The 27,788-nt window shown below is 35.3% G+C and overlaps 2 protein-coding genes across 2 annotated transcripts; one reads left to right on the forward strand and one right to left on the reverse strand.

Annotated features, from left to right (window-relative positions):
• Positions 1-4,430: 4,430 nt before the first annotated feature.
• On the forward strand, positions 4,431-5,896 carry LOC110466652. Its single transcript, XM_021523292.1, has 2 exons — positions 4,431-4,659; positions 4,897-5,896. The coding sequence occupies exons 1-2, from the start codon at positions 4,459-4,461 to the stop codon at positions 5,347-5,349; spliced, it is 654 nt and encodes a 217-aa protein (XP_021378967.1). The 5' UTR covers positions 4,431-4,458; the 3' UTR covers positions 5,350-5,896.
• A 5,595-nt stretch (positions 5,897-11,491) lies between these two features.
• Positions 11,492-19,067, reverse strand: LOC110466632. The gene is made up of 5 exons (XM_021523265.1): positions 19,028-19,067; positions 14,323-14,523; positions 13,811-14,050; positions 13,054-13,148; positions 11,492-12,475 (listed from the first exon to the last, which is right to left on the reverse strand). The coding sequence occupies exons 2-5, from the start codon at positions 14,395-14,397 to the stop codon at positions 11,872-11,874; spliced, it is 1,014 nt and encodes a 337-aa protein (XP_021378940.1). The 5' UTR covers positions 14,398-14,523; positions 19,028-19,067; the 3' UTR covers positions 11,492-11,871.
• Positions 19,068-27,788: the final 8,721 nt, after the last annotated feature.

Raw genomic sequence — 27,788 nt, forward strand, 5'->3', positions numbered from 1 at the left:
ATCTATTGAATTCAATTTAGGAACTCTAGATATTTCTCTTTCCAAAAATTCGGGAAAAAAGAAATATCGGGACTGCATTACTAAAAATATTACCGATAAGCTTCCTAATAACAAAATGTTAATTTAAATATAGTTGATTAGCGACTTCTAGTGATCGGTCAACTATGTGTATCAACACTGTACAACATCAAGATCAACATTTCTGATAACGCCTCGATACACACGTCAATAGCTCGTCTAGTTGTTTCATTATTTAAGGGTTGTTTATTACGGCGAATCGATTGAAAAGCACTTGTCAATCTTTCGTATCTTTTTATTTAGAGTCATTGTTCGCTGTTGGAGAGCTGACTTGATTGAGATCATTTGGCCTGATACCTGTTTGATATACTGGGCTATCGACATAAAATCCTATACAACACGTCAAAAGGTCTACCCCACGTAGAACCACATATATGATAGACATTATGTAAAATACGCCCCTGAAAACCAATAAAATGATACATAGTAAGAGACAACGTTATTTTTCATGGCTGATTCTTGAGATACAGAAAAAATATTTTACCGACTGCTGTCACGAGAATGTTTCCTTATAGTTAGATACAGTATTTTGGTGTATAATTGTATAAACGGGCTAATTGAGTATCGCATACTAAAATAGGTATATTGAACACTTTTCGGAAAAGGGAATTCACCTGAGTAAAATCAGATAATAGATTAACTAACTTTAGGGGGAAACAATTGCGTAATAGTAAGATAAAGATATAAAAGAATATGGTCAGAAAAATTGTTTAGAGCGTATGATAAAATGGAGCTAGAGGAATACACGAAATACCGTTGGGCGTAGTATAGGAAAACAACACTGCGTATTATATAGGCTTGACTATAAACTGATCGGACCAACTGACAAAACAGAGATTGCAATGATATCAGAATGAAATGAATAAGAAGGTAGCTCCGTGTATCGTATATGTGTATATAAAATAAAAGCTCATATCTGAATTACGGATGTTCACAGATAACATTTTTTGGTAGTATTAAGATATTTCTATTCAGAGCTCAGACTACATTAAACCGGCATATCGGAAAATTAAATCAAATTGCCTTTACGCCATTTCCGATCAACACGGACTCTGACATTAATCTCTGGTGAGAACTAATTCGCTGAACAAAAGCAATAGAAAAGCACACCTTAATTCGATTCTGTACGTGAAGAACAGCTGATAATTTTAAAGTAAGTATACATGAAATCATTAACAATTAAAGTAAACACACATTAAATGTGTCTTGTAAAGTTTTCCAAATAGTATACGAAAAAGCAGGTGGAAGAAGAGAAAAAATTGAATCAATCTGTTAAAATTCTCAAATTTGCTTCATCCGAAGTACACAAGTCTACCCTGAGAAGTAGGGTATCACGGCAGCAAAAACATAACAAACAAACAACGACAAAACAAACCGACATTCTGCGATCAAAACTTCAGAGCTAAATAGATCAACAAATAAACAAACAGATAAAATACAATTCAGAAATCCTTGCTGTTCCTCTGATTATTCCCTTTTGCACAATTAAACGGAAAGAAAAGACAAACGCACACATTGATAAGTTCTATCAAAGACAGTTTGCTTCAAGTCTACAAAATTCTAAAATATATGACAACTTCATTCCCCTAGCATGGTAAGATACTTTGTTGACAAGAGACCAGACATGAAATGTACAGAATGCCGATAGTTTATGTGTGTTAGTCTGGAATACCCTTGTAATACAATATAACTGTAAGTGTTGTTGACCATATTTTAACAGAGTGACCTTTACCTTGCTACACACCCAGGGGATGTTATCAAAATGACACAATACCAATACTTATCATACGGAACGAACCAAGTGACAAACGCCTGTTAGTTCATTGTTTCTGGTTGACGTGTCGATAATCTACCATATTCAATACATTGATCGCCTTGTTTTATTGCGTGATGGCTAACATGCTCTAAATCTTCACCAGGTTGTGGTATTTGAATTATAATATTGCTATCCTGCGTTATTAAAAACAATACAAACTAATGAACACAAAGAAAATATCTGAATGAAACAGTTATAAATTTCTCTTTCAATCATTTCGAAAAGATTTGAGATTACAAATTTTGTGACGTAAGATTTGTGTCAGATTTTAACCGATCAAAGCATTCAATCTCAGTCAGTTCTATGCATTCGCTCACAAACATTTATATAAATAATATAGTTTATCTGTTACCATTAATTAAGCGTGCACGAATTAGCATGCATTTTCTACTAAAGTTCATAGATCACGTATCACCAAGAGTAATGCAGTTATAAAACACGTTAGCTGCTTCATGTGAAATGAAATGGTTAATTCATAATTTCATAGCATGTCGTATCATAAATATTTTCAAATCATAACATTTTGCGTTTTATATCAAAACAAAGTTACACTTCTTTCGTTGTCAACATGGGTAAATAATCTAAAAGTTATACCCATAATTTTGTTTTGCATCACACCTTTTCTATAGAATATTATATTTCAAATTTTAATTTTGTGTCATAAAAAGACAGTGGGTATATGATAAAGCGGCTAGTGCCGTATCAAAACTACTGTTTGAAGATTTTTGCCATTTAGCCTTAAATCCTTTTTTTCACACATCTTTTACATACACTTGCTGTCGCTGAAATATCGTGATAGTGTGTACATGTTTTTTCTTCTTACTTTAGAGTGAATCTATTAGAAGCGATGATATACTCTATAATTAGCCCAAGTCAATTGTGTATCTTAAAGTTATGAATGGTTATCCAATATAGGTAACTGAATAGGATAATTGATATGATATTGATCATATCATTTATGTTTTAATAAAATTAAGAACTCGACCAGAATTTATATTCCAAATAACTATATTACTGTACTAGTATCATATGAAATATGAATATACTTATTTGAGCAAAAACTGTTACAGCGTTATATTTAACCTGATTTCAAGTGATCTTGATCCGACATTGCCCGAACTTAGACACTCTTAACGCCTAATCCTAGCATTAGATCTTGACCGTATACCCCCTGTGTATACCAAGGCACGTAATGATAGAACATGCTCATGGGTCTTCCTTCCCCTGAACTTCCCGGGGTATGTGATCGATATGGTCTGTTTTAACACTGATCGTTGGAGATACACAGATATATAGCTGTCAGTTGATTGTTAGTCATTGTAAGAGTGTCAATAAAGGAGAGATTTAACAGGCTGATACCTACACGGTAGAGTTATTTCACCGATAAATAGATAGATTCCATGTCAAGACGGGCACGCTAACAATTAGGTGGTTTGACGAATATTTCAGAAATTCGGTTGACCGGATGGGGCGTCATATTCTATGTCTAAGCAATGACGTTTCAATGCAATGGGACATTAAAGCGGCTATTGGCTTGCTACATCCTCTGTAAACGCCATATGTCAATAGCGAAGAGATAAAATCCAATAAATCAATTAGTCAAGGTGTTTTCGCACACGGTTAAAATTAAACCAAACACAAACATGTATCATAAGGTTTATACACATTTTATGTAATGAAATCCTAAAATTTGCTAAAATTCACAGACAAAATCAATCAGAGGTGGTGATGACAATCAGTAAAACCTGATTATCAAAGCTAAACTGTACAAATGAATATGACTCTCATTTAACACATCGTGTTCATTTGGTACCATAATGTAAAAGGGTAATTAATTGAAAACATTACCCCCGACGACCCATATTCTACACCTCCGAAACAAATAATATAAAAAAAGATGATTTCAGGGTCAACTTGTTACTTGCAAACAAGTAGATTCTGCAGTTCACTTCATGAACTATATACAAGATACAAGAATCTTCATTCAACGTCGCATACAGGTAAACAAGGAACATAAGCTCCTGAGAGCTATTATTGCGACAAACATAATAATTCAACTATATATAAAGTATCATCATTAAAAATAACATTAGGCGAAGTAAGGTCGTCTCAAAATATACAAATAGAATTAATCAATTATATAATGGTACACTAGATTGTGCCAACTCAAAGTCGTAGACAATTGCCAGTTATCTATACTGCACTATATTTTCAGATTGTTTTCAAGTAACGTTGCCAATGCATGCTACTCTATTGTTTTAAAGTCGACCTTGCAGTTCATACCAGGGGGCATATTCCCCCAGGATGCGCTCCCTGTAGACACCACATTGATGAGTTAGATGTAATCAGATTAATTAAATCTAAAGGACGAGCTGCACCCGATCCAAGGTGGTAACATAGACGTCATCGCATATCTCACTGCCCATCGCCCAGGGTTTAAGTCAATACAACATTTAGACCAATCAGAGATGTTCTTGTGACTCAGTGGTATATAAGGCCAGAAAGAGGTACGAGGCGTCATAACGACTTTCCTGTCTCGGGAACAACTGAACAAACCATATAAAATGGCGCTGACGACACGACAGACCGTGGATTGTACCGATGCCTATACGGCCTCTATAGATTTGTCCAACTCTTGTCGGGAGTTTTACTTCAGCAGACAGAGGTCAACTGAAGAATTCAAGGACAATGTCTGCAGAGACAGCCACTCGACAAAGCCTAAATCATTCATGGATGATGCTATGGCGACGCTAAGAAAAGAAATGGTAAGCTTTTAAAAAAAATCTTTTCTCATTATATGCCTAATGCTACATAATTACATTTGCTTTACTAAAATATATTTTGCGAATACAAAAGATAAAAACATCCTTTATTTAAATAATTGAATAGCTGTAAGTTATACTTTTTCCGGTTATGGTTTTGAAACATTTCCCCCCGTCATTTTTCATCAGCCTCCGCCTGGAAACATATATACTTACCAAGTACCTATTTTTGTGTTGCAGGCGAACCTGATGGACCAGGACTTGAATCTGATGAAGCAGCTTCTGACCATGAACGACACCATTGAAGAGATCAAATTCCAGCGTTTCCATGGTGGCAGCAAAAACTTGTCAACGAGTTCCTGTGACGTCTCTGATTCTGACTACGACCTCCGGTCATTGCCATCCGTATCTTCTCTTCCCTCCATGGGTTCCGTTCCGTCTATGTCTTCACTTGTATCAATGTCTTCGTTGCCTTCCGTTTTCGATGAAAATGACTACCAGTGCGTCTCTGACGAGGAGTTGGAAGACGAATATCTGTGTTCCGAACTGATTGAGGAAAATGTGAATACGAACATTGTGTCTGGCAAATGGGAATCATTCAGTTCCAGAAGAGACACCCACGGATCTATTGACTCTGGATTTGGTGACTCACAAAGTTCAGACGAAAGCACGGACAGTGATTCAGAATGCTAGACTTGCTTACCTTCGACTCAGTACATATATGTACGTTGTTTATAACAAGGAGATTATTAAACTTTCTCCGCAAACATTTTAACTACGACCTTTCTAGGTCTGCCATGAACTTTATACATTCAACGCATTGACGCCATGATGCAATGTAACGACTGCGAAAACTGTCTTTGACATTAAACATTTACAATATATGACACTTATATCGTAATATATTGTATTTAACTGTGAGTAATTATATTTTGTTGAATAAACGTTACGTACTTAGTTCATGTAGTTAAACTACAGTGTGTTTTACAATTGCAAGCAATTAATTGTATCGTTCATGTTTTTCATTCATTCTTCAGCGGGACTGAGGTCTGTTTGATATCAATGTTTATACATGTAAATGGTTTTATCTACCTCAGCTGTTAACTGATATTGTGACCGGTCATTGTCATTTGTCCAATCTGTCCTAATAATATTCACGTATATTTGTTATAGAAAACTGCCAATCAATACATGTATGTTCTTCATGAATCATTGACCTAATAAAAACGGCCAGTACAATTCACTTTAGATTTCTTGTTTTATGATTTGATTTTCACAATAACATTTTGTTTAGTGAGAGATGCACACTTCGATGTTTTCATCGTTAAATGAGCAATGGGAACATAGCAAACATCCTAATTTTATGACGGTTAGTAATTTTTTGAGAAGTCAACTTTCCGATGTTTAATTCTGTAAATTATGGCAAAATCTTTACTTACTTTGGAATTCCAATAGATAAAAAAATCGAAATGTCTTATATGGATATATTTTTCCTTGGTCATAAAGAGGGATTTTAACGCCTGCTTTACAATATGAATTAAACAGAGACGGGAATATAACAAATACAACACACTAGGATAAAAAGTTGATTTTTGATTTTTTTTTTATCATAGCGATGGCGTCGTGTAGAGATGCAAGGTCAAAGAAATAAAAAAACATATGGTGTTTTTTTGCAATAGTACACACATCGCGTTTCCTATAAGTCTATAAGTTCTGGGCCTCATACATACTCATAAATATACATACAGACATTTACATGTATACATTATGAATAATGAACGTCTTTAGAAATATGAACAACAGTCAATAGGCATTATATCAAAGTTTTACTTTTTACATCAGAAAGGTTACAGGTAGGGTGTAGATCTAGCTTCCTCCCCCTGTAACCTATCTGATGCAGTGTGTATACGCTCCCTATCGATAGGCGAAACGTCCCTGGTCGAATGACATACAAAATTAACAATTTTGTCACATCGTTGTACAGGTAAACAATACAAATCGCTCACTCAGTCACATCTTGTCAAAGGGACCAGTCGGTATTGAAATGTTGCGACACATTTAATACGTACATTGTTTGTGAAGAAAGTAAAAATTTGATATACATATTTCCAAACAGATGAATCTTATTGAAGATAGTTAATAGGCATTGCGTTTTGGCACATTAACAGAATTTTTAAGAAAATCAATATATTAAAATGATTAATACGAAATTGCGGATTTATGAAATCTAAATCGTAGTCGTCGTAAGTGTAACATAAAGTCATAAAACATTGTATTCTTAAACTCAACATCAACAAAATTAACGCGATTAAAGCGAACATCGCAAGAAAAGACAATGGTAGACCTATTTTGGCCCACATACATGCAGTCACATTTTGGCACCAGTTCTTTCCGATTATTTTCTGAGTCATCTGTAAATACATAATTGTCTGAAGATAAGTTTTCTAACTGAGTTAACTGGAATCTTTGTAATGTTTTACGTGGGGGAAGAACGGTAATAATGTGGCCTTCAATTATTGTTGTTTGATATGAACCATTTTCTCTATCCAGCCCATAAACGTCTGCAAGTTAGAACTGGCAAAACTACCTCAGCGGTAAAACACACAAGACCAAGAACGTAGTTTAAAGCCGATTCGGTCAATTGTTGAGGCATCAACATAAAAAGAATAGACATTTTCGCAAAAACAGGAGACGATAAGAGGTAGCAGAGAAGGGAGTTCCTGTTTGACATCAATTCGATGTATTAAGTTAAGATTTTTAAGCAGTTTTGTCCTTACTTACATAGTTCCGCTGTTAATTCATAAGAACATCTACTGATAGTCCAAGATAGGACTACATGTATCATCTAGACTGACAATTATGCAGTAATACGAATTAACAGATATTATTTTGTAGCTTCAGCACAATTCAGCTAGAATTACTATTGACAGGGCATCCAATGAAATGAGTATACATTCATTTCATGATCGCTAGTATTACAATTAATAAATTACATTATAATTTAAGTGGACGAACGCCAACAAAGGCATGTGCGGTACATATATGCTTGTCTGCTTTTTCTGTTTCAAGGGAGGTAACTCAACAAAGTATGGAGTTAGAGAGTTATTCGTAATTAACAAATGTCTAATTGCTGCAATTGTTTACTCTGTGCAGTTTTTAAAGACAGTCATTTATTGTTTAGAGTTTCCTATTTCAACAAACTATTTTTATTTTTAACCTACTTATTTAAAGATAGAAAATAAACCAAACAAAGTGTACCAGAACTCTGAATGAACATATCGTAAATTGAATTCTGAACAAACGATGTAACCAAATTTTGCGTTTAATTGTCGTTTTTATGAACGTGTCAAAAATCTGACATCGACATGATTTCACCCTGCTCAAAGGGACAATTAACATGGCTTGATGTTAAATAAAATATACATAAAGTAACTTTTCCTACGTTGTCTTTGTGACACTATCTAACCGAGTCATAGGAGGCAACTCGTATACTTATTTACTGGCTGCGGTCAGGTTTACAATTTCGGACTCTGTCTTGAACAAACTGTATAACCCTGTTTTAACCTGAACCGGCCTCCTTCTGAATCCGTAGAAAAAAGTGACACCGACGCGTTTATTCAAGGCCTCAGAATGCAATCAAGATATAATATGATCTACATTATTTTTGTTGACTGCTTTGTTATGAATATCGGCCTCATTTAGTATTTAGTATATTTTATAAAACTCGACTTTCAACTGGCTGTTTTGCAGGTGTCAAAAACCTGTCACCGACACAATTTATCCATTTCCGGACCGGTATCTCTCAGTTATTGTTATATCATCTAGGTTAGGGTTTATTATTTTTAACTTATTCCAACCTCTGAAACACCCTTATTAAAAAACTGACATCAACGCATTTCATCACTTTCGGGAATACAGTACTTGCATGTTCATGTAGCTTGTTTTGGTATAATCGAAAAAGTCATCGGGTTCTTTTACATGCTGCATTAAAGTTGTGGTGTTTGCCTCTATCAATATATCCTAGTTTACTTTAATACTCAAATCCACTGAACCTGTCAAAATATTTGGTATTGGTATGTTTTACCACACAAGATAATGTATAGAGGTTAACTTTACTGGCTGCGCTCAAAGGTTTGGTTCAGAGTGTGAGTTTCTTTCAATATTGAACCATTTCTCAAAGTTTCCTAGGATCTGTGTTTAACCGCCGTTGTTTTGAACCCCTCAAAAATGTTACAACGACACGTTTGCATTATGGGTTTTAGCAAATACAGTACTTGCCAATCTGTATTTATTTTAGATGTAATTTATAATAAATGCAAAATGTAGACAGGAAAAACATGAGAGCGTAATTGCAAAACAATCATGTCTGAAACATGTACTTTAAATATTTTATAAACACAGTGTTGAATTTTATTTAATTTTGGGAATGATATATGCAGATGGATAAAAACTTACATACTAATGCAATCTCTTCTATTAATCAGGGAGGAAATCTTTTTTTTTGTTTTCGAAATTAAAAGGGGCTGTCGTCAGGACGATCCAATCGCACCTCATACATTTATTCTAGGTATAAAAGTACTTGCAATAAGATGTAGACTTAATAAGAATACTAAAGACATTGATGTAGATACTGTTCCTACTTTATTAGCTCGGTATGCAGATGATACATCAATTATATTAGATGGTACAAAAAGATCTATGAAATAATCATTTAATGAATTAAACAGTTTTGCAAAAAATTCTGGATTAAAAGTAAATAAAAGTAAAACACAAGTTGTTTGGATTGGCAGTAAAAAATATAGTAATGATACTTACTTTTCAGAGTGGAACTTACAATGGGGAATTACAAAATTTACAGCTTTAGGCATTATACTTCATGTGGACTTGGACCAAATTCCAAAACTATGATACAAAATTAGTAAAGCTCAAGGCATTAATTAAGATATGGAATAGAAAGATTTTAACACCATTAGAATATTATAAAGTCTCTTCTTATATCACACTTTAATCATCTTTTTTATTTATTTACCAAACCCAGAAGAATGCTTTATTAAAAAACTGAATACTGAACTTTATATTTTTTTATGGAACAGTAAATCAGATAAAATAAAAATAGACACTGTTATTAAGAATTATCTGGAAGGGGGACTCAAAATGGTACATTTACAATCATTTATAGAATCTCTATAACGGCTATATACAACAGAAGGAAAGTGGCAGATTTTTTTAAGCTATATGGAAATAGAAATATTATATCTAATTGTGGTACTGATTATATGTGAAAATACCGGAAGAGTTATAAAAAATATTTTTTGGAAAGATGTGTTATCAAGTTGTTGCAAGCTAGCTAATAAAAGTTGTAAATTTTAGAAACAAAAAGGTAAATATATTTTCAAATCACCAATTTGGTAGAACAAATCAATAAAAATACAAAACAAGAGTATATTTAATAGGGAATGGTAACCATAGTTTATGACTTAATTAAAGAAAGAAGAAATTGTTTTACAGCCATCAAGAGTTTACAGAGAAATTTTACATTCATACCAATTTTCTTACTTATCAAGGTATCATTAATTCCATAAAGAAATCCATTTCACAGGAGGATTTTCTAATTTGAATGTAGATTATCCATATATCCCAATTAATTTGGAATTTTTTCTTAAGCACAAAAAAGGAACTATCGACGTTTACCAGGTTTTATGCCAAAATAATATAATTTTTACCGGTAAAAAGAAGTGGGAGGAAATATTTGAATTTAACACAGAGATATGGAGGAAAATCTATACCATTCCCTTCAAAATTAGTAAAAACACAAAACTACAGTGGCTTCAATATAGAATCTATCAACAGATTTTAACTACTAATTCATATCTTTATAAAATAGGTCTTGTTACTAGTCCATATTGTTTTCATTGTAAAACTGATACGGAAACTATAGTTCATGCATTATGGGAATGTAAAGAAGTACAAGTGTTTTTAACAAATTTTGAATCATTGCTAGATGTGTTATGAATTCCATTTGCTTTTAATAAAGAATCTTTTATCTTTGGTATCTATGAGAGAAAAAACAATGTTGATAGTTTAGTACTTATTATTATTAAACTGTATATTTATAAGGCTAGATGTCTGCAAACTGGTCTATCAGTTTTAGCTTTGAAAAACCTGATCAAAGATATTTACAAAAATTAAAAAAAAAAAAAATATTGCTGTAGGTAATGGTGAAAATTATCTCGCTGATTTTAAAAGGAAATGGAAAAAATTGACACGGAATTGAACAATAAGCCCTTGTCAAATCCTTCGACACCTCTCCAACCTTCCTTTTCTCTCTTGTCCCTTTCTCTCTTTGTTACTCTTTTTTCTCTTTCCTATCTTCTTCTAAAACAGTACAATGGTACATAACACTTGCTATCCTGGTTTCAGCATGCAACAATAGTTTAATTGTTGTGGGTTTTTTTGTTGTGTTTTTGTTTTTATTTTTTATTTGTTTGTTTCTCACCTACAATGCATATAATATTGTTCTATGTATCTTGTTTCAAACTTATATAGAAAATAATTGTTTTTCTGAATTTGTATCTAGTAGTTTGATGTAATAGATATGAGAATGTTAAGGCAAACAAAAAAACTTGTGTGAAAATTAAAAATGTGTGACTGAAATATAATGTGTTATGTTAAATGAACTGTTGAAAAATTTCAATTTAAAAAAAACCCTCTTTAAACATCATTATATAACATATATTATTAAAAACTAACGATAAAAACAGATTAACAAAATCCATTTCAACAAACAAAAACTGAAGGCATTTCATAATATGAATGAGTGTAGTATTTTGCAAATTGTTACAAAGAAAAAAAGTTTGTTTCACTTTATGTTTAACGAACTATGTGTAAAATGACTAAAACAAGATAACTACAATACATTCTAACAAACAACAATGAGATACAATATTACATTAGCTGTTAATAGATTGTATAATATACACGCATAACACTAATCTATAAATATAATTTATATAATTATAAAACTACACAGAGTTACCTGGTGGGACGAACATACATCATGTTTAGCGGCAGCCTTTTAATGAGAGAAGAACAGTACTCTGGACCTTCTCTACTTCACGTACCATATCTACGAATGTGCCTACCCTCCGTCAAAAGCTTTGTGATATGGCATGTATACCTTTAAGTCTTTATTATTTTAGCAAAGTTTGCCAATATTTACATTTTTGTATACGTTTGGTCACTGTCAACAATTTCTTTCCTGTTTGTTTCATCCAAGTCACTGTCAATGATTTCTTTCTCATTTGTTTCATCCGAGTCGTTTGAGGCACCTATCGGGGAAGGACGTTCTGCAAAGACATGATTCTGCCTATCTATCAATTCAGAGTAAATGATCGGTCTTGCTATTGCACCTTCGTCATGTGCATGACTCGATGTGCTGCTTTCGTGAAAGACATGATTGTGACGTGGTGAAGGTAGTTGTGATCTTCTGCTTCTGACACTGTCATTGGCGACGCTATTGAGCGATAGATATGTGGATTCTGGATTTCTGATATTTGCATTAAAATGTGAATTCACATTTGCATAACTGCTTCCGGTGGAGATTGTTTCTGGGCAGTCATACGACTGTTCCAGTTCATTACGAGCCATACGTTGGTATTCGTGCCCACTTTCAGCATTGGTCATGCCAAATATGTTCAGATCACATAACTCCACATCCACCGTTGCCATGGCCCTGCCCAATCTTAGTGAGAGATTGGGATCGGTTCGGATTGCTGATAGCGTTTCATACCATTGCTCTTTCTCATCGTCAACGCTTCCTCTAAATAATAAATACATAGTGTGAGGACTATATTTTATTTAACAACATACATTATCATTAATATATACAAACCAGATTTTGAAAATTTCTGAAAAAAAATATATACTTGCCGTATACTGTACCATGATATTTAAATGTTCTGAATAGGCAACAAAACTGTATATACCAAACAAGTGTATGTGTAGACGAGCCATGTAATGCTATTTCTCTATTGATATTTCTTTTCTATTTATTATTCAGAAGGAACAAAAGCATGTTATTTCAACAGGCCTTCCGTTTAATAATCATGCAAAACTTTCCTTCATAATTAAAAACGGTATGTAATATAATTGATCTTATTGCACGTGATAAAACAACCATCCTGAAATAAAGGCTTTGTTAGTATTGCTATATGCTTACTTATAATAAGTAAACGTTTATATTCTATTAAGAAATCCAATAACATTATATATTAGTATTGTTTACAATTAAAACGTAACAAATTAAAGAATAACGAATATAACTATTCAAACAATTTTAGTTTTTTTTCATTATGAAAGTATACTTATTAAAAAAAAAGGTTTATCATATGTGAGTACCTCTCTTGGGTTGATCTCAACTCCAGCACGTCAAGAAGTCCTCGCATTTTGTCATGCCCAAGGCTATCTATCAAATTCCGTATTGGATCTTGAAACTGAAAATGATAATATGCATATTGAGTGTGTTAAACTACTTTAAATCACAACACACTTACAGTTCGAATTTTATTTCATTTATATATACTAATAATAGCACTGCTGTGTGTAGCGGTTCTAATTTCTTGTTTCTCTGAATGACCAAACAGGTGAAACGCAGGCTGAGCTTTTGCTTGTATAGGTCTTCTCTCGGTAGGTTTCAAATATTGCTAATTAAAAGCATATTCGGGAATAAAATATTTTGCTTATTTTCCGTGAAACTAATATGTGAATCAAAGTGCAAAAATGGTTTAGTAATGCCTTTTGGCTGTAAAAGAACGATAACCTACAGGAACAATACAAACTTATGACCATGAACACATACTGTTACATTAAAATGGACTGATACTTTTTTCACCAGAATTGCCATACAATTTTGAAACAATTCAAATAGAAACTCAGAACCGGACCTGTTTATGATATATATTGTAACTAGCCCTATGTTTTAGGATAAGTATTGTGCTGACGTTGATTTCCATTGTGCTGAAGGACCTCAAATGTAAAGGTTTACAGAGTATGTACGAATTGAAATTGCAACAAGATAATACATCGCAACAATAGGAATCTGCTAACGTTGCAAGTGTCAGACTTGCGCCTATCTTTTAAGTATATTGTAACTTACCGTGTTCAGCCCAGTGCTGATGTAACTAACCGTGTTCAGTTCAGTGCTGATGTCGACTTCCATTGTGAAGGTTGTTTGAATCTTCTTATCACATTTAGTTAAATGACGGGTGTTTTCCACATCGATGACAATTGGTAATCTGTCGCAGTACCTCTTCTCACATTTCAGATACCAGTTTATACAGTAACACAGTTCGTGATCTCTGTGCCAGCATCTGATCAGTTCTGCAACGTCCACTACCTTGAATACATAATGGAGCAAAATATTTAGTAAATGTTAAACAATAAATCTTATAAAATATTCCACATTGAAATATTAACATCGACAGGAAAAGAATACAACCTACCTTACTGAAAGAGTTTTGAAATTATTTGAAAGTGTCAAACCTCTAACCAACTAGCACAGATTGCATCACGTCGTCTTTACATATCATTGATTTGCAATATTTTTATGAACAAGAGACCTCAATTTTTGATTGATATGGTATCTTAAAATGTAAATATAAAGATTACCTGTTCAGGCTGATAAATTGGACATTGATCTTCCCCTCGTTTTATGTGTTCCCACTTAGGGCATCTCTCTTCCATCAGTGTTGATAGCCTGCACTTTAGAAATCCGCTTTTCGTCTTTGAATTTGGTTTCTTCAGCAAATGGATTTCACCACCTTCGATCACATTGAATCCTTTCTTCTTATCGAGCTCGTTTTCATTTTCCTTCAATAAATACAAAGTGACACATGTCAAATATTGATGTAATTAAAATCCTAAATTAAATATGGTTTTCCATTAAGGCAGAACGTGCGTGAAACGCGACTAAAACTGATCTGTTTATTTTTATGTATCAAAACAACTCAAACAGCATTCTTTTGATTCAGACACACCTGTCATGGTCATTACACACACCACCCTGCAGTAACTAGGATATTATTTGACCACGGGATGTAGACCTTTAGTTTGTATGAGTTTGGTCAAAATTAGGTAGTCTCCCTCTCAATGAAAGAGGCTTTGGGGAATATTTGCAGAATAGCAATACTTCATGCATATATGATAAATTATTGCTATTACAGAAGCCTTACCATTTCATGTTTTATTTCTTATCAAATAATCACTTTTACATTTACCTCTCGCTTTTTTAACCTGTTCTGCAATCCTTGGAAAAACAATTTAATTTGTAATGTAGGATATCCGTCAATCACACCAACACGAGCACATGTTTGTGCCGAGAGTTCGAATCGGATATTAGATTTACAGCACGTGCAGAAGAACAGAGATAAATGATTTGTGTACACCCTGACAGTACCAATATCCAACAACGAGTAAAAACAATCCAAACTTGACGATGTAGGGTCCTTCTCATATGGAATATCTTTCACACTTGCAAACGACGTCAGAGGCGTTGAAATTCAGTGGACTCCCAGGGACGAAAATGTTTCAAATTTACAAAGCGGTAGATCTAATATTATATGACCATGTAAGTGTGCTTTAGATAATAAAGTTACTTCTGCAGCTGGTGACAATAGCATTTGATAGTTTTTTATTTTCAATTCTGATGCCAGAACCTTGAAATTATCATGAACACTACAATACAAAGTGTGCTTTGATTCCTGTTCGTTTTGGTTTGAATATTTACGGAAACCTACACTGACACCGGTTTCATTAATATGAATTTGATCTTTCAATGACGACAGCGCTTTTCTGAAATCCCACAATCTCCCAAACATATCTTTGTTATTTTCATTTTTGCATAATTTGGGATCGAGATCAATTGAACAACAAGTTTCGTATATTTCTGGGTAATTATCATCTTCTTTGATATGCAATCTTATATCATCTGTTTCAGGATGAAATTGACTCGTCCTCTTCCGAGTATCACTCGACCTCGCCACGAAGGAAATTGCCCTCGTACGTGCCCTCTTCCGTGATAGAAGTACAATAAGTATCGTTACAATGACAACTATTGCGACAACTGATGTCAAAATAAATACAAAAGTTCCAAATTATAAGATCCCAGTACCAGCAAATATAATGGATAACATATACACATTTTGATACATTTAGATTTATTTATTATTTTAAAGCTGGACTTGATTCTAGCATTGTTTATATTGGTAACTAGTTAAGGAATCATTTATCTGTTGAAATTGATATGCCTCTTTTATTTTCTATTTTTTTTTTTTATATCTATTTAGAATCATTGTGGACATAGATTTACATTCTTTGATCAGGAGTACCAGTTATAAATCAAATATGGTTGAAATAGTCATACAGTCGAGTTAAATATCAACCTTGGCTCTTGCTTTGACTTACTAAATGGCTAAATACATATCTTGTTGCATCGTTAGTTATTATTGATAAAATTCCATTTCGGTATTTTCTGAGATAAGCGATATAAGCATGCACATGTTTCGTATACAACTTTACCCTGGTGTCAGTACCCACATGTTAACAAAACGATAAATCAGTTTATCGACATAACATTTCAAAACTTCATCTTACTTTTGACACACTACATAAAAGTAAGGTTTCAGTGCCAATAACTGCTCGTTTTTCTTCCACTTCTTATATATTTATTTGGTATCTCACCCTCTTGTATGTTCAAACAGTTAGGCCTCTAGCACTGATGGTGATTGACAATGCATGCAAACCCGGAGCAATATCCGTTCTATTTTTCTGTACCATTTAGCTAAATATCTAAAAGATAGTGAATGTAGTTGAAACGTTTGCGACGTGAAAATGCTTGTAGATTAGTTTTAACATATTCTTACGCAAATAATTCTTTATACATTATACAGATTTGAGGTATATAGAATATACATATTTCGTAAATATTGAAAACATTAAAATTTCCACAGCTTGATATTTTTAAAGAATCATTTCCACTTTCAGAGTATAAAGTGTCCACGTATTTATTATCGATGACCTTTGCTTAAAGTAACTAGTCCAAGCGTAACATACTTTTGTCGGCGGCAATGGTGTAAGTGATGTTGTCCGTTACTGGGGTAGTAATGAATGTGACAGATTCCGTATTAGTGGCGGATACTCCTTGGGTGGTGGTTGTTCCTAAAGTTGTTGAGGTCGTTGGGATTAAAGTGATTGGATTTGCCATCGTGATCGTTGAATAGTTGCAATCCTACAACAACGTACTTAGTATTAGTACTTGTATATTGTTTTATTTACTACATAAGCCACTAATTCAAACTAACACTTAATCTTAGAGGTTTATACATATATCGTAAAATCACTGTCAGTTGGCTACATGGAGACACGAGGAAAGGCAATGCGCCTTAAAGCGAATTGATGTGCTCAAAATTTACGTACCTAACACATTCTTCCACTATCATATAACTCCTTCTTTTCCTGAAAAAGTGCTTAAAAATAGCATCACTTACATATTTACCTTATTCAAACGACTAAGCTATTATCTTACTTAAATCCAAACAAAAATCTAAGTGTTTTTTTAAAAGAATAATATTACTGATTTGCTGAATTTCCATAGAAACTTAGTTAAGATTTTTTTCATACAGTAAGTGTACATTTCATCACAAAAAATATATAATTATAAGTTCAAAAGACAAACCAAGTTATTTACAAACCCACAAAAGAAAAGATTTTTGCGTTTTACTATTTTTATTATCTATGATCATTTTTGCGTTGGACGCGTTGCTACAATAATTCATTTTCAGTCGTAACGTGATGGCGTACATAATTTCGCAATGATTTCGAATTTTGTACTTAATATGTTTTTGATATTTTAATATAAAACGAGAACATGCAACAAAGCTGCTGGACACCAAATCGTTAGATAAAAACAATTACCTGCTCGATGCCAACTGAGGAAACGGATCCTAAATACTTATATTAATTCTTCGATTATTTTTGTTAATGACATTAGCAAGGGGTTTGAAAAAAAAAAAAAAAAAAAAACTTCCTTTGATCTTTTCAAATTGCTTCAAACTTTGAATTATGGAACTATTGGATATTTATTTGTGACAATGCGTAAAAATGTATGTTGAAGTTCTTCTTAAGAATATGTTGTCCTAATTGATTATATATTGTTTCAAAGAAAACGTATTTTTTCTTTCTTCGAATATTTTCTGTAAGTGTGATTTTGATTTTTGATCACAGAGACATTCTACCTTTCTTTTTATTAGCATTCAAATAAGCATGCAGTAATACAGTGGTAACACCAATGTACATATTTAAATGTTCCTCTGATGCATTGTTGTTATACAATTTGAAAGACAAACCGGCATTCCATTTTAGAATCAGGGAAATAACAGGACCTGACTTCTTATACTTATTGAAATAATCCTGATACCAACACTAATGCCTGTCTGTTCTTTGTACCAACTCTTTTCCTAAGACAAACCTACACCTTTTTACACTGTTTATTTTTTTAGTAATGGCTAGGTTTGTTTTGAACACAAACAGTATTTGAAAACTTATTGTTTGCGAGCTCTCGAAATCGTCTCTTTCCTCTGTCGAGCAAAGTATTAAATAACCGGTGTCTCGAATCTAAACCGTTAAATATTATAGGGACGTCTAGCCCAATAGCCCTCTTATACTTCAGATAATCAGGGGGACTGGTATGACTATATAATACAGACTATATGATTATACCGTAGTCAAGTCTGCCATGCCCAACACTGGTGTGACTATTATACAGACTGTCTGGATGTAATGCAATCAAATCTACCCTGACCAACACATTTATGATTATCATATAGACTATATGATAAAAATTTAGCCAAAATATCATTCCCACCACTGGTATGACTATTATATAGACTTTATTTCTGTAATACAATCAAATATATCCCGCCTGACACTGGCACGACTAACATGCAGAACAAAGGACAACATACTACAGCTAAGTCTACCCGACCTGACACTGGTGTGACTGTCATAAAGACCATAGGTCAACATACTACAGGTAAATTCACTTCACCTGACACTGGTGTGATTGTCATACAGACCTTAGGTCAAAATACTAGTGAGTTCTTACCCACCTGATACTACAGCTAAATCTACACTTCTTGACACTGTATGACCTTCATACACATCTCATGACAACATGCATGTACTGCAGGCAAATCTACCCCGCTGATACGAGTATGCTTGTATTACAGACCAAAGAGAAATCTACTACAGTCCAATCTACCATGGATTCATATATAATAACAAATTATGTTTCAATAAAGAAAACATATTCACTTACCTGCTCTTTTCGATCGTTCCTTGCCCGTAGTGTAAATCTATTTATGGGTTTTCCCGGCAAACACTTTCACTTCCTTAATCATTTCTTCTTTTATGACACATCTTATCCACACTTAGTAAACAGTATTGAAGATGTCTTTGGAGGGTAGACAATGCTGACCTTAAAACTCGAATCTGAAAGATGTGCTGATAGATGCATGCGGATCTATTAAGTATATCGTAAAGATCATGCATTCATTTGGAAATACGTCTATAGAATAGTGTAATTTGAAAAAAAGGTGTTTTTATGTGAAATCTTAATATAGATTTGGGTAGTCGAGTTGCGCAGTAGGTCTGTTATATCTGCTGCTATTTTCCGATGGGTTCCGTGTTGCTTAGTGCAAAAGGTTGTGTGAAACGGAGCGGGACTTGACTCAACAAAACACAGCACACTAGGTGATTGTATATCTATATACTAAAGTCGTTGACGTTTGTATAAAAAACAGCGTTGCCACGAAATTTATACTGAACAAATATGAGTGAAAGTTAATCAAGGAAACTTCAATATGTCAGTACTGGTATTCACAACGTTAATGCTACATAAAACATTTGAATAATGACATTTGCAGTAACGACATTAGCATTAAAAGGCCGTAGTCTGTTTTTAACTTATCAATAAAACGCTATTTGTCTAATGTCTAGTTTTAACTGTACGGCAAATAAAAAAAAAAACGCGTGTGTCTATGTTGACAGGTACTGTGTGTAAGAATCAACCAGGAACACCGTGGATATGTTATTTCTAGTCTTCTAGTCTTACAATATAAGTAATTAAAAATAAAATTTCTTCATTATCACTTTTATCAGATTTAATTAAAAACATATGAAACCCTCATAGCGTCTATGCATCCGAGCTGGATAATTGTATAGTGACATGATGTACTTGTAGTATTGACCGGTAGACACATCATGTATAATAAGCAAAAGATTAGAAATGCCTAAAAATGTATGAATTGGGATTCCCCTCAATTTTTATTCCTTTTGATTAACTGAAATACCGTTTCCAGCCTAGTGATATCATCCAGTTCGAGAGTAGTTTAAACACGACATAGCATATATGTATCAGCTTAATGTATTATACTACAATTATTTAATCTTGTTGGCACGAGTGTAAAGGCAGGGGTCAGAATGTAGAAGGGAACCGGGGTACCCGGGAAAAAACCCCGTGGGCGGGCAGGTGAGCCCAATACCTTTTCATGTCCGATTTGGTAACAGCATGAGCCTACTGCGCAACTCGACTACCCAAAGCAGATGAAGAAGCATCACAAGACGTAAACCTTTCACTGTTGTACATGTATTGTCTGGTAACAGAAAGTATACCACGGCCATGTTTGTTCATTTACCCCGATTTGGCTGTAAGCCCCCAGTTAGTAAGTGTTGTAAAGTGAATCGTAATCAATATTTCAATTATCTTTTTGTATCATTCCAGCTTCATGCTGGAGGGATAGACTGTGCCCAATACCGCCAAATACCTTTGTTTATGGAAATAAAATATTTTACTAAAACCTTGCTTATTCTTATTGAGAAACAAATTAATAGAGATAGGCGATAGGTAAACACATACGTTTACACAATATTGGTATAAAGTGACCTAACTTTTTCTATAAAACAAATTCAAAATTGTATTGGTTGTGTAAAAAGAACTTCTCATAAAACAACTTCAAAATGAGCTCTAGACCCTGAACTTGAATGGTTTCGAACCTCTTGCCAAGGATGCTGTAAAGCTGTCGTTGCAGTGCGAGTTATTCATTCTCGATATTTAGAGTTCAATTCTTTATAAAACCCATTCTTGTTTTATAAAAGATGACGGGTATCATTGTAACAAATAATCAAATAACACAAAAAGACTTAATTCTAAATAATGTTTAAAAATTCAATAAAAAATAAATTTAAAGAAAAAATTAAAAAAAATGAAACAAATTGTTTATTGCCTTTTATATATAGTAAAACCGATCAGAGACGGTAAAGAAAGAACTTCATTTTTTTGTTAGATACTGAAAAAAAAGTACACATATTATGAATAATTATGAGTAATTATATATAAAACAAAAACAAGATATCAATGAAATATTATCACCCATGATATAATATATTTAATGAGCAAGGTTCTTGCAATACATTTTTCAATTCGTGCAACATTGCAAACTGATATTACTTTTCATTATACCATTCAAAAAGAGAGTTCTTTAGGTAAACGTAAAGGGACATCTAAAGTTTAATAACGTCTGGAAGAAATGGTATAAAAACCTAAAAGTAAAACTGAATCTCTGTCTGTACAGTAATGAAAAACATTAAAACTATAAAATTTTGATTTTGTTTATATTTATATGAAAATATATAAAAATAGACTATGATAACCCACCGTTAGCAAGGAGAAATATTAATTTCTAAGTAATATCTCATAAATATATTAGGATAATGTTACAAATAGAGATACAACTCCTCTCTTTCTATTTCTTTAATAACGTCTGGCAGAAAAAGTATAAAACCTAAAAGTAAAACCGAATCTCTGTCTGTACAGTAATAAAAAACATTAAAACTATGAAATTTAGATTTTGTTTTTATTTATATGAAAATATATAAAAATAGACTATGATAACCCACCGTTACCAAGGAGAAATATTAATGCCTAAGTAATATCTCATATATCTTATGATAATGTTACAAATAGAGATACAACTCCTCTCTTTATATTTCCTCTTTCTACCTCCTCGTTTTCCCCTGTATGTCTTCTCCCTTTGCCCTCCTTTATTTCCTCTTTCTACCTCCTCGTTTCCCCCTGTATGTCTTCTCTTTCCCCCTCCTTTTTTTCCTCTTTCTGCCTCCTCGTTTCCCCTGTATGTCTTCTCCTTCCCCCTCCTTTATTTCCTCTTTCTGCGTCCTCTTTTTCCCCTGAAGCTCTTCTCCCTTTTCCCTCCTTTATTTCCTTTTCTACCTCCTCGTTTCCCCCTGTATGTCTTCTCTTTCCCCCTCCTTTTTTTCCTCTTTCTGCCTCCTCGTTTCCCCCTGTATGTCTTCTCTTTCCCCCTCCTTTATTTCCTCTTTCTGCTCCTCTCTTTATATTTCCTCTTTCTACCTCCTCGTTTCCCCCTGTATGTCTTCTCTTTCCCCCTCCTTTTTTTCCTCTTTCTGCCTCCTCGTTTCCCCCTGTATGTCTTCTCTTTCCCCCTCCTTTTTTTCCTCTTTCTGCCTCCTCGTTTCCCCCTGTATGTCTTCTCTTTCCCCCTCCTTTTTTTCCTCTTTCTGCCTCCTCGTTTCCCCCTGTATGTCTTCTCTTTCCCCCTCCTTTATTTCCTCTTTCTGCCACCTTGTTTTCCCCTGTATGTCTTCTCCTTTTTCTCCTCCTTTATTTCCTCTTTCTACCTCCTCGTTTTCCCCTGAATGTCTTCTCCTTTTCCTCCTCCTTTATTTCCTCTTTGTGCCTCCTCTTTTTCCCCTGAATGTCTTCTCCCTTTTCCCTCCTTTAGTTCCTCTTTCTACCTCCTCGTTTTACCCTGTATGGTTTCTTCTTTTTCTCCTCCTTTATTTCCTCTTTCTGCCTCTTCGTTTTCCCCTGTATGTCTTCTGCTTTTCCCCTCCTTTATTTCCTCTTCCTCCTCGTTTCCCCCTGTATGGCTTCTCCTTTTCCTCCTCCTTTATTTCCTCTTTCTCCCCCCTCGTTTCCCCTGTATGTCTTCTCCTTTTCGCCTCCTTTCTTTCCTCTTTCTACCTCCTCGTTTTCCCCTGGATGTCTTCTCCCTTTGCCCTCCTTTATTTCCTCTTTCTACCTCCTCGTTTTCCCCTGGATGTCTTCTCCTTTTCCTCCTCCTTTATTTCCTCTTTCTACCTGTACAGTAATAAAAAACATTAAAACTATGAAATTTAGATTTTGTTTTTATTTATATGAAAATATATAAAAATAGACTATGATACCCCACCGTTACCAAGGAGAAATATTAATGCCTAAGTAATATCTCATATATCTTATGGTAATGTTACGAATAGAGATACAACTCCTCTCTTTATATTTCCTCTTTCTACCTCCTCGCTTTCCCCTGTATGTCTTCTCCTTTTCCCCTCCTTTTTTTCCTCTTTCTGCCTCCTCGTTTCCCCTGTATGTCTGCTCCTTTTCCCCTCCTTTATTTCCTTTTTTCTGCCTCTTCGTTTTCCCCTGTAGGTCTTCTCCTTTTCCCCTCCTTTATTTTCTCTTTCTTCCTCCTCTTTTTCCCCTGAAGCTCTTCTCCCTTTTCCCCCCTTTATTTCCTCTTTCTACCTCCTCGCTTTCCCCTGTATGTCTTCTCCCTTTTCCTCCTCCTTTATTTCCTCTTTGTGCCTCCTCTTTTTCCCCTGAATGTCTTCTCTCTTTTCCCTCCTTTATTTCTTTTTTTCTGCCTCTTCGTTTTCCCCTGTATGTCTTCGCTTTCCCCCTCCTTTATTTCCTCTTTCTTCCTCCTCGTTTTCCCCTGTATGTCTTCTCTTTCTCCCTCCTTTATTTCCTCTTTCTACCTCCTCGCTTTCCCCTGTATGTCTTCTCCCTTTGCCCTCCTTTATTTCCTCTTTCTACCTCCTCGTTTCCCCCTGTATGTCTTCTCCTTTTCCCCTCCTTTATTTTCTCTTTCTTCCTCCTCTTTTTCCCCTGAAGCTCTTCTCCCTTTTCCCCCCTTTATTTCCTCTTTCTACCTCCTCGCTTTCCCCTGTATGTCTTCTCCTTTTTCTCCTCCTTTATTTCCTCTTTCTACCTCCTCGTTTTACCCTGTATGGTTTCTTCTTTTTCTCCTCCTTTATTTCCTCTTTCTACCTGTACAGTAATAAAAAACATTAAAACTATGAAATTTAGATTTTGTTTTTATTTATATGAAAATATATAAAAATAGACTATGATAACCCACCGTTACCAAGGAGAAATATTAATGCCTAAGTAATATCTCATATATCTTATGTTAGTGTTACAAATAGAGATACAACTCCTCTCTTTATATTTCCTCTTTCTACCTCCTCGTTTCCCCCTGTATGTCTTCTCCTTTTCGCCTCCTTTCTTTCCTCTTTCTACCTCCTCGTTTTACCCTGTATGGTTTCTTCTTTTTCTCCTCCTTTATTTCCTCTTTCTACCTCCTCGCTTTCCCCTGTATGTCTTCTCCCTTTGCCCTCCTTTATTTCCTCTTTCTACCTCCTCGTTTTCCCCTGTATGTCTTCTCCCTTTCCCCCTCCTTTATTTCCTCTTTCTGCCTCTTCGTTTTCCCCTGTATGTCTTCTCCTTTTCCCCTCCTTTATTTCCTCTTTCTACCTCCTCGCTTTCCCCTGTATGTCTTCTCCCTTTCCCCCTCCTTTATTTCCTCTTTCTGCCTCTTCGTTTTCCCCTGTATGTCTTTTCTTTCCCCCTCCTTTATTTCCTCTTTCTGCCTCCTCGTTTTCCCCTGTATGTCTTCTCCCTTTTCCCTCCTTTATTTCCTCTTTCTACCTCCTCTTTTTCCCCTGTATGTCTTCTCCCTTTCCCCCTCCTTTATTTCCCCTTTCTGCCTCCTCGTTTTCCCCTAGATGTCTTCTCCTTTTACCCCTCCTTTATTTCCTCTTTCTACCTCCTCGTTTCCCCCTGTATGTCTTCTCCTTTTCCCCTCCTTTATTTCCTCTTTCTCCCTCCTCGTTTTACCCTGTATGGTTTCTTCTTTTTCTCCTCCTTTATTTCCTCTTTCTGCCTCCTCTTTTTCCCCTGAATGTCTTCTCCCTTTTCCCTCCTTTATTTCCTCTTTCTGCCTCCTCGTTTTCCCCTGTATGTCTTCTCCCTTTCCCCCTCCTTTATTTCCTCTTTCTGCCTCCTCGTTTTCCCCTAGATGTCTTCTCCTTTTCCCCCTCCTTTATTTCCTCTTTCTACCTCCTCGTTTTACCCTGTATGGTTTCTTCTTTTTCTCCTCCTTTATTTCCTCTTTCTGCCTCCTCTTTTTCCCCTGAATGTCTTCTCCTCTTCCTCCTCCTTTATTTCCTCTTTCTGCCTCCTCGTTTTCCCCTGTATGTCTTCTCCCTTTTCCTCCTCCTTTATTTCCTCTTTCTGCCTCCTCGTTTTCCCCTTTATGTGTTTGTTCCCACGAGATGTAGCGTTTATGCACTCTAAATCATAACCATAGCTTTGTTTAAGATGGATTATGAATATACATATTGTGTTTTGTCATCCCGCTGAAATCATATATATATAATAAACAAGTTTGATTATGGAATAAAATTTTCTTTAAACTAAACATATTTACTCAACTACAGCTGTAATAAGATAACTCATGTCCCTGCTGGTTACACGGTATGTGGGTGGTTGAAGATATTTTTACGTACATATATTAGTTGTCACATGAAAACATCCCTTTTCATCTACTATCTACGGAGTAACTTTCCAAACGGTGCATCGGCATCTTCATCGTCATTTGAAAACGAGTTTATGGTCAAATGATGTATGTATATAGTTCATTGACAGAAATGATCAATAAAGTGTCTCTTGATAAATTCTCCTTTAAAAAATAGTATACAGGCTTAACATTATCATAGATGATACAATAGATACAAATATATGTCAACGAATACTATAGATTAATACACAATCCTGTACTTGAATATTAGCTGTCTCAAATTTCTGTTTGCATAGTAGATCAAAAGTGCACTTTTATATACAAGTTATATTCGGCGCTCATATCATATTCTACTCACTCTGGTTTAGGTAGAGGTGAGGACAAACGGAACGATACATAAAATATTAGTGAACAATCCTTGCTGGTAACTTCCCAGGCTGAGTACATACAATAAAGCAACGCACATGGTATAAAAACACCACATGTGCAACACAAGCAAAGTGCTGAGGGATTGATTTTCTCCACTTGAGAACAGCAGATAGCATAGTTGTGAATCGCTATGCAAGCCGTTTTAGTTCTGAAGTCATATTAGCCTTTGATGCCATAAACGTGATTGTTATCACTCAGGTAACAATATGTAATGATTTCTTCGAATCTGAAGCAAAATCGAAAGGTTTTGCATCTATTGAATAAATCTTCGGCAATATGTACTTGTTGGCAAAATGCTTCAACGGATTCCTGGTGAAATTGATCAATAAGCACAGCAAACTCCTTTGTGTGATCGTGATACCCACTTTTCCTAAAACGGGATTCCACTTTAATAGGCTCCACGTCGACATCACCTTATGTTTGATTCGAGTCCATGAACTGCTGTCTTTTACTGTATAGGAATAATAGTCGTCTGTTCTCGTCAAGTCCAGGACGCTTAGGTTCTCAAATGGACTCTTGTTTGGCCATTGCTCTAAGCACTCGTGCATTAAACCTGGGTTTTTAATTAATTGATCCAACAACATCACTGTACATGGTGCTATAGAACTTGGATGATGGATCGGGGTGTATACTGGATCGGGGTGTATACTGACATGACAGGGTGTATCAGGTGTATGCTGGCATTACTGGATAGATCGGGGTGTATACTGGATCGGGGTGTATACTGACATGACTGGGTGTATCAGGTGTATACTGACATGACTGGATGGATCGGGATGTATGCTGGCATTACTGGGTGGATCAGGGTGTATACTGACATGACTCGGTGGATCAGGGTGTACAATGTCATGACTGGGTGGATCGGGGTTATACTGACATGCCTGGGTGGATCGGGTTGTATACTGACATGCCTTGGGTGGATCGGGATGTATACTGACATGCCTCAGTGGATCGGGTAGTATACTAACATGACAGGAGTTATCGGGTATCGGGTAGTATACTAACATGGTAGGGTGGATCGGGGTGTATACTGACATGCCTGGGTGGATCGGGTTGCATACTGACATGCCTGGATGGATCGGGTTGTATACTGACATTCCTGGGTGGGTCGGAATGTTTACTGACATGACTTGGTGAATTGGGGTGTATACTGACATGCCTGAGTGGATCGGGTAGTATACTAACATGACAGGAGTTATCGGGTATCGGGTAGTATACTAACATGGTAGGGTGGATCGGGGTGTATACTGACATGCCTGGGTGGATCGGGTTGCATACTGACATGCCTGGATGGATCGGGTTGTATACTGGCATTCCTGGGTGGGTCGGAATGTTTACTGACATGACTTGGTGAATTGGGGTGTATACTGACATGCCTGAGTGGATCGGGTAGTATACTAACATGGCAGGAGTTATCGGGTATCGGGTAGTATACTAACATGGTAGGGTGGATCGGGGTGTATACTGATATGACTGGGTGGATCGGGTTGTATACTGGCATGATTGGTTAGATCGGGGTGTAGACTGAGATAACTGGGTGGATTGGTATGCAAACTGACATGCCTGGGTGGATCGGGTAGTATACTAACATGGTAGGGTGGATCGGGGTGTATACTGATATGACTGGGTGGATCGGGTTGTATACTGGCATGATTGGTTAGATCGGGGTTTAGACTGAGATAACTGGGTGGATTGGTATGCAAACTGACATGCCTGGGTGGATCGGGTAGTATACTAACATGGCAGGGTGAATCTGGGTGTATACTGATATGACTGGGTGGATGGGGGTGTATACTGACATGACTGGGTGGATCGGAGTGTATACTGATATGACTGGGTGGATCGGGGTGTATACTGTTATGACTGGGTGGATCGGGATGTATACTGACGTGACTGGGTGGATCGGGGTGTATACTGACATGACTGGGTTGATCGGGTAGTAAACTGACATGACTGGGTGGATCGGGGTGTATACTGACATAACTGAGT

This window comes from Mizuhopecten yessoensis, unplaced genomic scaffold (genome assembly GCF_002113885.1).
Source record: "Mizuhopecten yessoensis strain PY_sf001 unplaced genomic scaffold, ASM211388v2 scaffold11139, whole genome shotgun sequence".
In the NCBI taxonomy this organism is placed as follows: domain Eukaryota; kingdom Metazoa; phylum Mollusca; class Bivalvia; order Pectinida; family Pectinidae; genus Mizuhopecten; species Mizuhopecten yessoensis.